The sequence below is a fragment of the Podarcis melisellensis genome, assembly GCF_964234715.1.
Source record: "Podarcis melisellensis genome assembly, chromosome: 1".
NCBI classification, from domain to species: Eukaryota; Metazoa; Chordata; class Lepidosauria; order Squamata; family Lacertidae; genus Podarcis; species Podarcis melisellensis.
In genome coordinates this window covers 45270755-45286988 of record NC_138528.1, presented here as the reverse complement: position 1 = coordinate 45286988, position 16234 = coordinate 45270755, and the positions used below count along the sequence as shown (strand labels likewise).

Here is a 16234-nt window from a genome sequence, read left to right as displayed (position 1 = left end):
CAACATCAGGGAGGCCTCTGCCATAGAGTGCTCCTACATGCATACAGATTAGGTGTTTGTTTGTTTGTTTGTTTGCTTGCTTGCTTGCTTGCTTGCTTGCTTGCTTGCTTGCTTGCTTGTTATAATCCAGACAGATTCATTTAGATTAGGAATAGCCAATGAATGCCCTCTAGATGCTGTTGGATTGCAACACCAAAGCACCATGGATGATGGAAGTTATAATCCAACAACCTCTGGAGGACATTACAGAATCTACTCTTCATTTAGATGGGTAACCAACCAGAGGTGTCCGGATAAAGGAAATTTATAAATAGTGGCAGAGTTGAAATCATGGATGCCTCCTCCCTCTTTTTGATAGTTCCCAAGAAGCTTAAATTGCAATCCTATATCTATTTACCTCTGAGTGAACTCTACTGAACACATTGGGATTTATTTCTGAGGCGGCGCACATCTAATTGTTCTGTTAGAGAGGCAAAAGCCACATGGGAGTAGCTAGGATTTATATTGGGGGGGCAGAACTGAGCTACCTGAGACGTGATTAGTCAGTTATTTTTAATTATTTACTTGATTGGGAGGGGCAGGTGCCCCCCTCCCTGCCTTCCCTTGGCTAGGCCCATGAAAAGCCTTTCTCAGCTTCAAATGGGTGCAAGAAGTTCAGGAGGAGGGGAAATTTTGTGTGCCCTCCAAACAACAGTACGTTGGTCCACACAGATAGCTGTGGGCAGAAGTTCCACATTCAGTTCGCAACTCGATCTAGTGATTGCAAGCAAATGAGGAAAAGAAGACTATGAGTTAAACTACAGAAATGAATGATAAAGCATGTTATGGATTTTTCTGATCAGGGTGAACATTACCTACTGTATTCTGAGAAATCTGTTGCATTCTTTTGGCACACATTCTGTTATTTTCCATGCACCACTGGCTGCATAAACAAAGCTAAAAAGTAAAAGAAACGGCCGTAATTTGCATTACAACCTCAGAATAGTAGCTCTGGGAAGAATGCCTTGAGATAACTCTGGAATTTTATCATGTGGATGCCCAGGTAGGTACTTGTTGTGGAATTACACGATCATGCAGCTTTAAAGTATATCACATAATTCCAAATGTCAACTGTTCATCAATTTTGAACATGTGGGGTACTTTGGTATGAAAGTGTTTGGTTTACCTTCCAGTTGGGGCTTGGCCAGTATCTACGGTATGTATGCAGGATTGGGATGCAAATGTAATATAAATTGGGCATAAGCTTATTGAATCAAGGAATTCAGAGAAAAGAGGAATTTCAACATCAGTAGGTTGGACAGAGTATCTCTTCTCAACCAAGGGAAGGTTGTGCTTGTTGCTTAAGCAGCCGTCAATTAGATCAATATGGTGCTGCTCAGCAAAATAGCCTCGGATTTTTTGTGAAACATTATACACTTGCCATTTCAAACGATGCAAAAACACACTCGCACACATACAGGCACAACCAGATTGCCCCGAGCATCTGGGCAAAGCTGAGAACAGTTCTAATGTATTTGTAAGTGTATGGCAGGACTCTTTGCCGCACACGTACAACAAAGCCAGGATTAAACAGGAGGCTTATTTTGCAGCCAAGTAGGACCCTTTGGCAGGGAAAAAATGTGGTGGGATTAACTATACTTACCTACCCTGCTCTACCAGCTGGGATGTGCTCAGTGACCAGCTCTCCAGCCGTCCTTGCAGCTATTTGAAGTGTGCTGAATCAGCAAGTTTGGCACCTGGGGTTTTTATCACCTGAAAGAGCCACAGCATAAGAAAGGTGTCCTCCCGACCCCCATACAACCCATCTGGTGCCATCCTGATCTACAGCTTCTATCAGGCCCAGCCAGCATGGCCATTTGGCTGGAACCAATGGGAGATATAGTCCCAAACATGAGGTCACCATGGCCTTGCTAGGTGGGGCTGATGGGAGTTGTGGTTAAAACATCTGGTGGGCCCTAGGTTGATGAAGGAGGCTGCTGAATGATCACTGCCTTTCCTTTCCTTTCCTGTCTGGTCACTGTGCTGACCTCCCAATCCCTGAGCAATCTGGCCTGTTTTCCTGAGTAACTGGGATATATTCACATCCTTGGCTTTCTTCCCTCCCTCTCCCTTTTGTTTGTTCCTCCAGGGGAAGTCGCTGGCAGGCAAGCGCCTCACAGGCTTGATGCAATCTTCTTGACAGCATCGTCTCAGCAAGCGGTCGCTGGCATCTCCGAAAGACAGCTGCACTCACTCAACCTCCTCCACGGCGGAAATATCATTTGGGGGCAAATGGGTCACTGTGTGTGTGCGTGTCTGTGTGTGTGTGTACGGCTGGGAGTGCAAACGAGATGGGAAGAGAAAGAGACGGAAGGGAGCACAGGGAAGGCGAAGGAAACCACGAGGGAGAGCCTGGCCCACCCGGAGGTTCCTCTTTTCATAGTTTACATCAACACTTTTCTACTTGTACAGCTTTGTAATGGCACTGAGTTCAATCAAGATAATTCTCTGTTTCTCGCTTGATTTCAGAGGAGCACAACTTGCTGTATGCAGGATGCCAACTTAGGCAGAGATGGTTGGGGCGACTGACTGTGGGTGTCATTTAATGTAGGGGCCCTAAGAGAAATCTTGATAAAGATTTGGTTGAGATCCGTATTCGTAATGCAGGCACTTTCTCACACTCATATCTCCTCTTGCTGCTGCTGCATGTGTACAGGCAAAAATATCCCATCTTCTGCATATCTTGGTAGCCCTGGCGTTAATTCTCCCTAGCCATGGATAATGGCTATTGCTGACTTGACAGTAACTTCTCAGATCTGGAATCCTTTGCGAAACCTGAAGAGGTTTTTTTCTCCACCTGAGAGAATAGTACACAATACATGTGTTGCCATCCTTGAGTGGAAATGCAGATTAAAGTAGGCAAAGAGGAATCAGAGCAAGAGGAAAGGGTGGTCCAAAATACCTTTACTCCCTAGCCACAGAAAGAGCTCTCGCTGATCTTGCCAAATGTCCCCTTTCATACAACCGTTCGGGTCCAGTAAAATAATAATTGAAAGTTCCCTAAGGATGGGAGGAAGAATTCAGTTTTACCACGATGAGATAGTAGACATATTATCATCCACTTTTTAAATAATGGTTTTAAAAGTGCTTTTTAGCTTCTTCACTCACTGTCAGTAATATCCGTCCAAAAATATATTTTGGGGTCCTCAGCTGCATAGAAAGGGGCAAAGCTACTGACTGCCAGCTCAGGATTTGGTCCATAAAGCCAGACTCTAAGCTTCCTGTGAGGGATCTGATTTCAGTAGAGTTGCTTTGCATTTTGCACAAGTAAAAAATGTTGGCCCTGCTTCTTGGGCGATATGATCAAAATGTTATGCCAGGCCTGCACAGCTTGTGTAGCCCAAGCTTATAGGTTGGCCTGCCAAGTGTTTGGCAGTCTGTCTGTTGTTGCTTTGCAGGTCCAGGAAGGCAGCAAACATGGATGGTTTTCTGAACCCCTCACTATCTGTTGCACACGGCCAGTCGGCTGCATTCAAGTTTGTTGTATCACAAGTTGTGCTGACCTGCTTTATGCACACATTCTGTAAAAACACCATATTTGAAGAGGTGATACTGGGTTGGGAAAGAAGTCTTGTCTTTGTTGTGTGGTTGCACTTTCTGCATACTTCTTCCCATTTTGTCTGTCTCATGATTTAGTCACACAGAGTAAACCAAGCTGATGGGAGAATTCGAGACATTTCCCTGCACTTGTAGGAAGAAAAAGACCCTGTTAGGGTTATTTATTCATTCCTGGACAACTAAGTCGCAGATAAGTCTCTTTTGTAGAGAAAGGGAGAAATCAGTCTACAACACTTTGGCTTTTTGCTCAATGTAATGGCATTTGAACGTCTCTCACAATGTGGCAATAAGTGAGGGTGGCTTGAAACTGTGTGATAACTCAGCTAGGTATGGAAATAATATGGCTGATTTCTCAGAATTGTTCTCAATGCTCTGAGAAATGGGAGCACAGGGGAACTAGCTAAAAAAAAGTAGTAAAAGGAGACAAAGTACTACTTTAAGTGTAAACTAAAACAAGTTCAATCTGATTTGGACCTGCATAGCATCATAATGATGATCTAAAGCAGCCTTCTCCAATACTTGGTCTCTGTCTGTTGTTGGACTCCAACTCCCATTATCCCCAAGCAGTGTGGCCAATGCTGAGACATCTGGTTCAATAACATCTGGGGACCTAAGGCTGAGGAAGGATAGTCTAAGTAGTGTTGATATTTTTGTGTTAAAAATATTTCATAATACCTATATTCATAAAAATCTTCTTTCCACTTTAAATGCACATTAAGCTCTTTTCTGGGCAGTAGATGGATATATCTCTAATCATGAATTCTTAGTGTGATGGGGAAAACATTCCTGTCCACCTTCTGGTACAAAAAGGCAATGTGGGTAATTTTCTGTCAGACATTGCACTACTGGTTCTTAGATGGACAGGTATGTTGATCCAGTACACAGCACATTGCAAAATAACTGCCCCAAGGAGCATACAATCAAAATTTATCAAAAGTGGGACAATAAAGGGTAGAGAGGAAGATGGAGTTGAGGGGAAACAAAGGAAGAACCACTTAGAACAAGAGGAGTCAACCTTTTTGGACCAGGAACACATTTCAAATCCTGAGAGAATGTTGTGGGTGCCAGTCACAAAACTGTTGTTGTTAGGGCATGGCATAACTCAAAATGGCTGCCATGGGAGTGGCATAATGCACTTGCTGCCACTTGCCCCCACACCACCCCCGGGGCAACCTCATTCTAGTCCTGATTGTAGAGCTCATACAATACTGATTTTTTCACACTCCCATTTCTCCTCTCTTTACCAAAGTACATCTCTCTCCCTTCCACATAGACAATACCATTCAAACTCCCCACCCTCTTTCTTTCTTTCTTTCTTTCTTTCTTTCTTTCTTTCTTTCTTTCTTTCTTTCTTTCTTTCTTTCTTTCTTTCTTTCTTTCTTTCTTTCCTTCCTTCCTTCCTTCCTTCCTTCCTTCCTTCCTTCCTTCCTTCCTTCTTTCCTTCTTTCCTTCTTTCCTTCTTTCTTTCACCAAGTGTATCTTTCTCACACACGGACGACACATAAACACAGAACACACATATATTCATATTTCTCTCTCTCTCTCTCTCTCTCTCTCACACACACACACACACACACACACACACCATACCTGAGCAGCACCCCCTACATTCAGTCAAGAGAGCCTTATGCTATGCAATACCTGTTGTTTAGGCATTTAAATGTGCTTATTCTGCATATTAGGTCCAGCGCAAGGTAGGAGAGCATTCCTAGCACAATAAATAAAGTTCAGTGTGATCTGATCCTGATTTCACTACACTGGTGACCAAAATGTCTGACTGCCTTCTGTGTAGAGAGATAGTTTGCTTTCTAACGAAATTTCTGTTAAAGCAAAAGGCCAAGCATGAGACACATTTGCTATTTGAAAAATCTGAACCATTTATTTTGAACCACATCCTCTCTTTATCTGTCTTCCCCACTCCTCAACCACAGTGATATTTAGACACAAGTCCTTCCTCAGCTTAGATCTTTCCCCATTTCCCATTCTTTCTCATGCATATTCATGCTATATTATTATTTCAAAACATTCCACTGGATATCACAGCTGGGCTCTTATGTGCCCGGTGAGTGCCAGAAACTTCACCATTCCCACAGTAAATTTGCAAATCCTGCCCCCACATTCCCATCCATGCTCTACGCAAAGCTGTTTTCAGAGACATGCCTTATCATCTTATTTTGTCTATCAAAGCTTCTGTTTCCTTTGTGCAACCCCTGAAACAGTGGCTGTGGAATGCAGAGGGAGAAACTAATGTGCTTCCATGTCACACCAGGTGCAGAGAATGGCCACTAGATGTGCCCTCACACAAAATATTAGGTGATTTGGGTTCTGCTAAGGCATAACATCTGCAGGAACTCAACAAAAGCTAAATGCATTTTGGTAAGATTAATTTGGTAAATTCCAGCTAGGGCAAAAATCACATTGGCAGATGGTCCTACATCATTGTAGCGATGAGTTACTCAACTAGAGAACAACAAAAAGCTTCCAATATATCCCTTAATTGTCAGGTATCATGAAATACTGTGATATGTAAAGTGGTGTCAAGTCATAAGGGGGCCCTATATGATGGTGTAATTCGTCTCCGTTTGATTGAGAGTCTTAACCGAAGACACTTACCTAGGTTTTCTTCCATCCAGTTAAAGAAGGAAGGACAGAACTCCATTCATCAAAGTATCAAATAATAGATATCAGTGGCCAAGAGGTGAACCTTTCATGTCTGCCCATATTGGAGGCTTATAGGCTCATCTTTTGCAAGATTGCTCTGGTCGCCTTGTGTGCCCATGAGTAATGCATCCCATTATGCAACAGCATGGCCTTTCGTGGAATAAGCCACTATTATGGAAGCTGTATGTGATGCTCAGCCCTGAAAGCTTCATCATCTTGCCTTGAGATCACCTTGAGCATCACACAACGCTCCTGTTTTCTGTGATTAGCCATCTTGTCATTTGGGATGTTGCAAGGGCAAGTGCTCAACTGAGTTTATGTCAGATTGAGTTTAAACCAATTCATGCATGCAAGGCTGAAGGAAGAAACGTTTTGTTTTTGAGGTTCAGTTGAACATGGGTCAGTTTCCATTTCCGTATCAAAACTTCCGTTTTTAATAAGGCGGGTCATTGCTTAAAAGTAGACAACCTGACCAGGGACTTCACAGTTCCTCTTGAAAGACTGGGCAGCTTTTTTCAGTATGTACCTTTAGGGCGTACAGGGAAGTAGACAATAGGGCAGTTTTCACCAACCAACCTGGCACCCTCCACAGGTTTTAGCCTACAGTTTCAATCAGACATGACAAGCATGTCTATGGTGTCTGGGACCGATGGGAGTTGTAGTCAAAATTTCTGAAGGCACCATTTTGATAAAAGTTGCTGTAGAGCTTCCTTAGACTCATCCTTTTATGGCTCTATGGCCTCTTGGTTTTTTCCAGAGAGATGCCCCCCCCCCAAAAAAAAACCTGGAAGAAAACAATGCTAATATTAGCTGTAAATTACCAATCATGGTATTTATAAACTAGCTAGAAAATGGGGTTAGGCACAGGATGCTTCCTGCAATGCATCCTGTTGAGGCCTCATACTCTTCGGCTCAGGCACCATATTTCTGCCCTCATTCAGGAGAGAAATTATGTACACACAGGTAGGTCCCCTTCCTCTGGATGACAAGAATCACACCTGGGACTCATTACAATATAAATCAACTGATTGAACCAGTGGCCAGTTGCCCCACAATGAGGATACAGCCACTGTTCCCTGATTAATTACGGTCTTCTCAGCAGGAAGGAATTTTAATGATCAATCTCTACATGGCTTTGTTGGCGCCACAAGATGTTGGAGGCTAACAAGCCGGAGTGGATAATGGTTTTGTGCCCTCCTATTTGACTATCCCTGAGCGCCTCCGTAGTCATAGTCAGATGAGAGAGTGCTACTCTAGATGGGCCTGTTGGTCTGATCTAGCCTTTCCTGTTGATTGGAGAATGAAAGAGGCAGTATAAAATGGTATCGCTTACTAGACTTTGTGTTTTCATTATTTATTTATGTATTGATTAAATTTGTCTACTGCCCTTCATCTGGAGATCTCAGGACGGTTCACAGCATAAAAACACAATATACATAATTAAAGCAACAACAAAACAATACCTCCCCCTTAAATTGCTTAAAATTTAAAAAAGTGCTTAAATTGAACCTTTGGAGAGTCCTCTTCAAGGATGCAGAGCAAGAAAATAATAATAATTTAGGACTTCTAGGACTGCACCAATTCAGGCTGCAGGTGGTCGATTGTACATTTGACTGTTTCCTTGCATCAAAAGTATTTCTGCCTGTGGTAAGCTAATACACCAGGGAGACCATTCTAGCCTAATCCTCTCCTTGGCATCCTAGTTTTCTATTTGGGGGAGCATTCAGCCATGCACTCCTCCCACCTGTGATCTGAAATGGTCCAGCCCTACAGCACAAGCAGTATTATTGTTCACATTGCTGCTCAAGGGCTTCTTGCCCCGCTTGCTTTTCTTTTGTGATTTTCTGCGCAGGGTTGTCTAGCTCTTCTCCAAACGCTGCTCCCATAGTTTTGCGGGAAGCGCCAGAGCTACCTAGCAGCGACCTTGGAGCTGACAGCCTCCCGGTCCAGCAGTGCAGAGGAAAATGGTGCCAGTGAACAATTGGGGCTGTCAGCGTCGGGCACAGAAATTTGCAGACAAAATTTACCCTCTGGCTACTTCAGGCAGGAGAGCCTCAGGCCAGCTGGAATGCACCAAAACACAGCTGCGCCTCCCACCCCAAGCAACTGGGCGGCGTGCCTGCTGCTTTTGGACTGCAGAGAGGAGCAAATGTGTGCAGCGATAGCACATCCTGCACAGCAGAGCATCTGTGCTCTCCACCTACCTTCTGGAGGTAATTCAGCTCTTATCAACATGATTTGGGCATCCTGTTGATGTTCAACAAAAGCATATAATATTACAAAAGGCGGGTGGGGGAGTAAAATATTTAATACAAGGGTTTTTATGTAATTGTGTAGTTCTTCAAGCAGCTAAAATGGTAGATACTCAAATTTACCCCTTTGGCCTTTTGCAATCCCAGGCAGGATCTCATTATCCTTGCCTCACTCTTTGATTCCAAGCACATCCCTCAGAACTCCTGCCGGTTATTCTGCTGGCAGCAAAAAGACTAATCTCTTTCCGTTTCAGTCGCCCAGAAAGTAGCAGGTTAGTGCAACCATGAAATCCTTTGGATAACTCCAAACACGTCCAGCAATCTGGATCAGTCATGCTGCAGATGTCAAAGATGCGGGAAGGTCCGCTTTCCATACACCTTTTGCAGAGACACAGTTATCCAAGCTCAGCAGTCGTGCTCTCCTTGACTCCCTTCTTAAAGCATCCATCCCCTCTTGCCTTGTGGCCCTTATTCTGAAAGAGGTGAAACCTCCACCTTTTGTGATGTAGCTGTGTCACTCATGCCACATCTACATGGCTCTTATTTAGGGGGGAGCAGGATGTGCCATTCAGTATACCAGGTCCACCAGCTGCTGGAGGCAGTGGTCTCCAGCAGTACCAATGTACACACACACACACAGAGAGAGAGAGAGAGAGAGACAGAGAGAGAGAGACAGAGAGAGACAGAGAGAGAGAGAGAGACCTAGGCCACTTGGGGATTATACAAGATGCATAGCTGACTTAGGGCTCTGAAGTATCCTGAGATGTATGATTGTGCTTTTCAGGGGCATTTCTGTGCCTCTGGCTCTACCTACGATGCTTAACCAGGAATGTGGTCCATGGGAAAATGCCCAGTACTAATTCACTCACTTCACTTTCAGCTCCTGTGCTGCAAAACTGCTCCACGCACAGCTGCCTCAGCCACGACTGTGTCTGTGGTGAGCTTCTTTCCACTCACAGCGGTTCTTGGAGCAAAGCCCTTGGAGTCCCCTTGTAATAATACCCAGCCATGATTGCATGCATATGGAACTGGCCAGGGCAGGGGCTTTGGGGCAGCAATCCAGAGCTCCAGAATGAGAAGGAGGGTCCCCAAAATACAGCAGGGTGGGTTTATCACACATTGAAGAAATGTGTGTTATCTATAGAATACCCTCCAGAGTCTAAAATGACCACAGGTTCTGAGAGCCAATGAGTAGCATGGCTTGGCTCACAGTTTTGTTTCCAGTGCCATCCAAGATTGCCTATGACACTTGTCCCAAGGGGACCATCCTATTCCCTAACGTTTCAGCTTCCAGAATCTTCCTCTCCTCATCCCTCCATGGAAAACGAGTGTTGGCTTCCCATGGGTCTGTTACATTGCCAGCAGGAAGGTAGGGCACCCTGATTCTGGCGCTAACCTTTTCTTAAAGGGCAGCTTGCTCTGTTGGTGAAATGCTCTTGGGGTTTGGCAGTTTCTCTCTCATGTTGAACATAAATCTGCAGGCCTGTAACTTAAACTCACATTTCTCTGCTCCTATCCCAAACAATGTTCCTCCTGAATAATTGTTCCCCTTCTGCTTTCTGACATCCTTTAAAACATTTATAAACAGGGAGCCTGCTGTCTCTCTTAGGATCCTCTTTCTGTGGACTGAATACAAGCAGTTTCTTTAATAGCCTCCCCCCTTCCCCGCAACACACACCTTGCTCTGAATAGAGATGCTATTTTAATCTTGGAAGAGGCATTCCCTATTCTTTCTGAGGCCAGGAAGGGTGTCTTTTTGGAAATGGCATCTGTTGTTTTAATCAGTACTACAGTCATACCTCGGGTTACAAACGCTTCAGGTTGTGTTTTTTCAGGTTACGGACACGCCGAAGCCCGGAAGTACCAAAACAGGTTACTTCCGGGTTTCGGTGGGCGTGCACATGCAGAAGCACTAAATTGCGCTTTGCGCATGTGTAGAAGTGCCAAATCGCAACCCGTGCATGCACAGACGTGGTGCTGTGGGTTGCGGATGCTGCGGGTTGCAAACGTGCCTCCCGCATGGATCACATTCGCAACCCGTGCGTCCACTGTATGCTAAAACCTTTTTTAAAAAAGTAAATTTACTGCCCAATTAATCAGAGACTTTTTTTTAAGGTGGATTCAACACATTTGGATCAATGTGTTTTTTTTCTTTAAGCAAGTCATCTAATTCATGAATCCGTTAACTTGCACTCTGCTTTGGAAATGGAGCAGGGTAACTTGTCTGGTTCTCTTCATGCTTCCAGCCCCATCACTCATTTCTGCGGCTGGAAGTATCCTTCATAGCCATGGCAACCCATGGCAAACACTTCTCCCATCATCTTACATGGTGGAAAGCACCATAGAAAGCGAAGGAACATCTCAAGCCAAACATGCAAAGCTGCCTTTGTTATTGATCAGGCCAGATTGCATGGTTTTTGTTTCTGTGTAGGAAATTCCACAGTCAGAATCTGTAACTAATTAGCTGCAGCTCTGAGAGAGCAGAGAAGAACTTAGGTGGAAGGGAGAGTGAAACTTAAAAGATTCCCTTGCTCCGAGCTCAGTTGTGTGTTCCTCGCTTTCATTGGAGAACAATAGCAACCTTTCCCCTACTACTTCCCAGTCAGTGTTAAACAGATACCCTACGTTGGGGGGAGCCAACATGGTGCCTCCCAGATGTTGATGGACTCCAGCTCCCATAATCCTTGGGTCTTATGGAAGTTGAAGTCCACCAACATCTGGAGAGCACGGCATTGGCTACCCCTGCCCTCTGTAGACCCGTGTGCCTTACTCAACTTGTTGTGATGAAAATGTCCATGGAGGACACAGAGGGCCACAGCTTCTTTTTCACAGTTTTCCGAGGCTGAACTCCATCAGCTGAGCAATCTGCATGACCAGGGAAGGCTAAATCTAGTGAAGTGGTCATGCAATTGCTTGGTCATAGCCCCCACCTCCCCACTGCTTCAGTGTTGACAAGGCCAACCCCAGCCTTAAGCCTCAGCTCTCAACCCCATTTCTGCTTGCTTTCGTGTGAGTCGTGCATATGAGTTCTGGGCTGCACTTGTGAATACACAAATACTTCTCTTGATGCTGATGACTTAGGGAAGCTCAGAGCCAAGTTGGGCACGTGTCTTAAATATCTCTGGTTCTTGTCAGTGTTGCAGTCATTTTGCCTGGTGATCCTGCACTGCTCACTCACCACCCAAAGTCACATGGAATTAAGTTAATGGATGAACTCAATTTGACAACACATAGAGGAATGCATTAACTTTAGAGTCCATACCCCAATCTCACCAAGTATCTAATTGCTAGGCCTTTTGTTTGCTCTTGCTGTGTCAAACTGGATGATTGATTTGGCCAGACAGGAAGATAACATGCAGAAGTCTCAATAGCCAATCTGGATCCCTTCCTTTGGGCCTGATGAATCTACACCTAGCTATTAAGCATTTAACTCCTTTCTCTTTCTCTGACACTGAGTCTTCTTGGTGTCCACTGCATCCTGTCTCCCATCATCAGTCTCAAAGGCTATCTATTAGTGATTCACAAATGGTAAACAGGGTTCTATATAAAACCAGAGAAATACATCCCCCCCCAACTAGGACCAAAGGATTTGCGGCTAAAATAGGAGGTGCAGATGAGTTGCCTTAATCAAGAAATTGCAATGTACTGTATACTTTTTCCTTTATATCTAATGATAGACAATGAATGTCTTGATAGTTCATGCATTCTACTACTTACCCACTGAGGTTACTCTTGAAATTTCCTCTTCAGTCATGGATCATTCTTCCTACTGCAGCTCCCTTGATGCCCATAACTCAGTTTCCTCTGATATCACAGTAGGCTGGCTTGTGTTGTTCTTGCAAACCCTAGCTCTAGGGTTACAAGCCTAGCTGTGGCATAAAAGGACTGTGTGGAGCTCTGAGAGGCCATATCTATCGAACCAGCTGGTCCGCTATTGCAAAAGGCGTGTTGCAACCTTGGGATAAGGCAGCTGATTGATTATGGGGAGCAAGTAACCCTGCAAGTGTGAATTATGAGTTCCTTAAGCAGCTTCTGATAAATTAAACAGTGCGAGCGTTGTATTTACACCATGGGTTTTCGCATGACACCTGCTGTTTGGCAATTCTTGAGGCTTATGTCTATAGATTGACCCAGCCCTTCTTTTTCATGCAGTGTCTCATAGCGTTCCAGCCACTACACTTGGGGGACAAACTGTTTGAGGCGGACAGTATTACGAACAGGGAAAACTGCCTTATACTGCATTGGACCATTGCTCCGTATCCCCCAGCACCCTCTACACTGACTAGTAGCAGCTATCTAAAAAGTGTTTCAGGCAGGGGGTGTTCCCAGCCCTACCTGGAGATGCAAGGATTGAACCTGGGGGCTTCTCTCCTTTCCACCAGTGTAAGGGGAAAACGGGGGGAGGCATAGGTCAGTGGCAGCGCATCTGCTTTGAGTGCAGAAGGCCCAAAGTTCAATACCTGGTGTCTTCAGGTAGGGCTGGGAGAAAACTCTGAAATCCCAGAGAGCTGCTGTCCGTTAGTACACACAATACTAAGCCAGGTGGAACAATGGACTGATTCAATTGAAGGCAGCTTCCTAAGTGTGGGTTCAGAATGTGTGCCCTGCAGGTTCAGACAGCCTGAATATCAAGAAATCCCATATTTTCGGTGGTAGAAATTTGTATGCAAGGAGGCCAAGTCAGTTATACAGTGGTACCTCAGGTTAAGTACTTAATTCGTTCCAGAGGTCTGTACTTAACCTGAAACTGTTCTTAACCTGAAGCACCACTTTAGCTAATGGGGCCTCCCGCTGCCACCGCGCCGCCGGAGCACGATTTCTGTTCTCATCCTGAAGCAAAGTTCTTAACCTGAAGCACTATTTCTGGGTTAGCGGAGTCTGTAACCTGAAGCGTATGTAACCTGAGGTACCACGGTATGAGCCGCTACCTTTCATTTTTCTGGTGTTCTATTGCTAAGAAATTCCCGTCTGCCTATTCTCTAGTCCCCCCTCCCCCCCCCCCCCGGATTGTCAAGGGCACATTTTTGCATTGCCGGTGGACTCCAACTGGGGAGCCACCTTTGAAAGCCTTCCCCACTTCCTTAAGAGCCAAGCAAGCTCTGTCAATACATGCCTTTTGGCTCCCAGTCAAAGGAGGCGGGGTAATAGCACTCCTGGTGGCTCTGCAGGCAGCTCATGTGACAAGGCTCCCGCCTCTCCCGCTCCTCAAGGAAAGTGTTTCCAGAAATGCAGCTGTGTTACTATATTAAGGTGTCCCCACCTGCCTTTGTTTCTAGGCCATCCCAAGCCAAGCTGCAGGGCGAAAGCAGAACATAATGGGGGGGGGGGAGAGAGTCTAGCAGCACCATATAAAGAAAGACATTTGAGCTTTCCCTTTGCATGGTTTCTGACATGATGGATTTCCCCTTCCGGGAAGACAGTTGAGTATTAAATAGAGCTGGCAAAGGCTGCATTAGAAAAATTCCCTTTCCCATCACTTCCATGGCATCCTGGAGGATAAATGAGGCCAATGGCTGGCTGCACTGCTCTTGCAGACCCTCAGAATAGCCAGCGTCTTTTGTTTTGCTGCACTCTTATTCCAAGCAATTGGAATCACGGTGGTGGCTTGCCTCTTTTCTTTGAATCCCCTGTCCTTTGTTTTCAAGCATTTGCTTTACTAAAAAGAAACTCCTGTTTTAAGTCAGATTTAACTACTCTACCCGCCTTGTGCAAGCTATTCGCATGTCCCTAAATTTATTTAGGAACTAGTCTTAGTAATGCTTGAGCATAATGCATGTGGAAAAAAATCTGTTCTACAGCAGCAAGAAGCACAGCTGGTTAGCTGAAGCCTGCCCTTCCACAAAAACACCCTGCCAAGTGTTTAGAAGGCCAAAAGGATATATAGCATGGGAAGTGCAGAATCAGTTTGCTTCCTAGCAAAGTTTTAACTGGACATCAAAATTGTGTGGTCATTTGTGAGTGACTTTATATACCATTAGTTCCCCAAATTTATAGACGAGTAGTTAGAGCAGCCATGATGCATTCGGTGGCTGGTACTAAGCTAGCCCTGCTCTGCTGCTTATCAGCTGCGTCTGCCGAGTAACAAATGGCTGCGAAATGCCGGGTGCCCATTCAAGTGTGCAGAGATAACAAGTTTGATCCTTCCTGGATGATACACTTCAGATATAAATTTCCTTCTATATGGAAATCAAGCAGTTTAAGGAGAAGGCTGGGCTAAACCTCTTTTTCCCTGGCATGTCAATTTCCATATGCAGGGAGAGGGTTGTGGAAATAAGTGGCTTTTCTATCTGATACAGCCCAGGAAGAGCTACACTACATATTATTGCTTGCTATCCAAAAGAGCCTTCAATCAGGTGGGGCTGTGCTTGCCTAATTGGCTGAATCGTGGAGGGGGGGTGACTTTCAGCTTGCTGTGCTGCTGACTGCTCTGAGACCCTGCTCCCACCTTACTTCAAAAACGCCTCTTCTCCACGCTCGCTTGTGGAATGTAGTAGCTCTCCACACCATTGCTAGAACATGTCTTACCGCCACACAGTGCCTTGGAACAGCTTAACACTGCATTTTGATGCAGATACAAACCCCAATGCTGGGCTGGGCTTGAAATTGTACGCAGAGAGCAGTGAGGCAAAGAATCTCTTTTCCAGAATAAACATTGTGCAGCAACTCTCCAGTGCGCTTTAGCAGAATTGCCAGTGGCTATTGTAGCACAGGATCTGACCATGGTGGCAAAGTACCAGATATTCACTAGAGACTTTTCAAGGACAGTTAGGATCACAAGAACAATTGTATTTCTGGATATATTGTGTAACGTAGTAAAATGTACCTTGGCGACCCATGGATATTTTGGAGGCTTCAGCTTACAGATGCCACACGCCACGTGCTAAATTGTTCCGGTACTTCATTTATCTCAGTGTAAGAGCTGTCCTTCTCCTAAGTATGTTTAATCAGATGTTAGTCCCACAGAGTTCAACAGGACTTGTTTCCTAGTAAGTGTGCTTACTATCACAGCCTTGGTCCTGTCCACACGCAAAGGTTCTGTTCCAGAATGTGTTGTGTGCCGTACAAAATTTGTTTTATGTTTAAAGGAGGAAAAAGTCTACAAAAAGTATTGTCTTGATAGTGACAGAGCTCCCATTGGCTCTAGGGATTGTTTCCAAAAGTCCCTGGCAAATGTCAATCTAGATCAACCTTCAACCTCATGCCCTCCAGATATTTTAGACTACAACTCCCATCCTCTCTGACCTTTGGCCATGCTGGCTGGGGTTCATCAGAGTTAGAGTCATAGAATCATAGAATTGTAGCATTGGAAAGGGACCACAAGGGTCATCTACTCCAGCCTCCATCCATGGAGGAATCCTTCTGCCTAATGTGAGGCTTGAACCCATGATCCTGAAATTAAAGGTCAAAATCATCTGGAGTGAGGTTAGGGAAGGCTAGTGTAGATATGGAGTCTTTAAGGACTCTTAAGCAGAGTGGCATCATATAGTTTACAAATCCCTTCTGTCAGAGCTGCCTCCAGGTCCCAGCTCACAGAGGACCAACGCTAGCCGGTAGTAATGTACAAAAGTCTTTATTGAGGTTCAGTTTCCATTTACAAGCCGCAGCGTGCAGCCCTACGTCTAGACGCTAGATCGGCGAAGCCCTGTCTGAGTCTCCACCCCCTGTACACCAGTTTAAGACTCTAGCCTTACTCCACCTTTTCCGTTGCTCCTTTCTCCTCTGGG

The 16234-nt window shown here is 44.9% G+C and overlaps 1 protein-coding gene and 1 long non-coding RNA gene across 5 annotated transcripts in view; both read left to right on the top strand.

The window, feature by feature from the left end:
- The window catches only part of RGS6 (regulator of G protein signaling 6), a 205811-nt gene extending 201506 nt beyond the window's left edge, over nucleotides 1-4305 (top strand). For all 4 annotated transcript variants that reach the window (XR_014163241.1, XR_014163242.1, XM_081890405.1 and 1 more), the window contains one exon: nucleotides 2129-4305. Coding sequence is in view for 2 of the 4 variants with exons in the window: in XM_081890405.1 (XP_081746531.1) it covers nucleotides 2129-2179 (51 nt within the window). In the remaining 2 variants the exon portion in view is untranslated. The remainder of the gene's footprint in view (nucleotides 1-2128) is intronic.
- Nucleotides 4306-4537: 232 nt separating this feature from the next.
- On the top strand, nucleotides 4538-10846 carry LOC309358147. Its single transcript, XR_014163351.1, has 2 exons — nucleotides 4538-9132; nucleotides 9193-10846. It is a non-coding gene; the product is annotated as an uncharacterized lncRNA (long non-coding RNA).
- Nucleotides 10847-16234: the final 5388 nt, after the last annotated feature.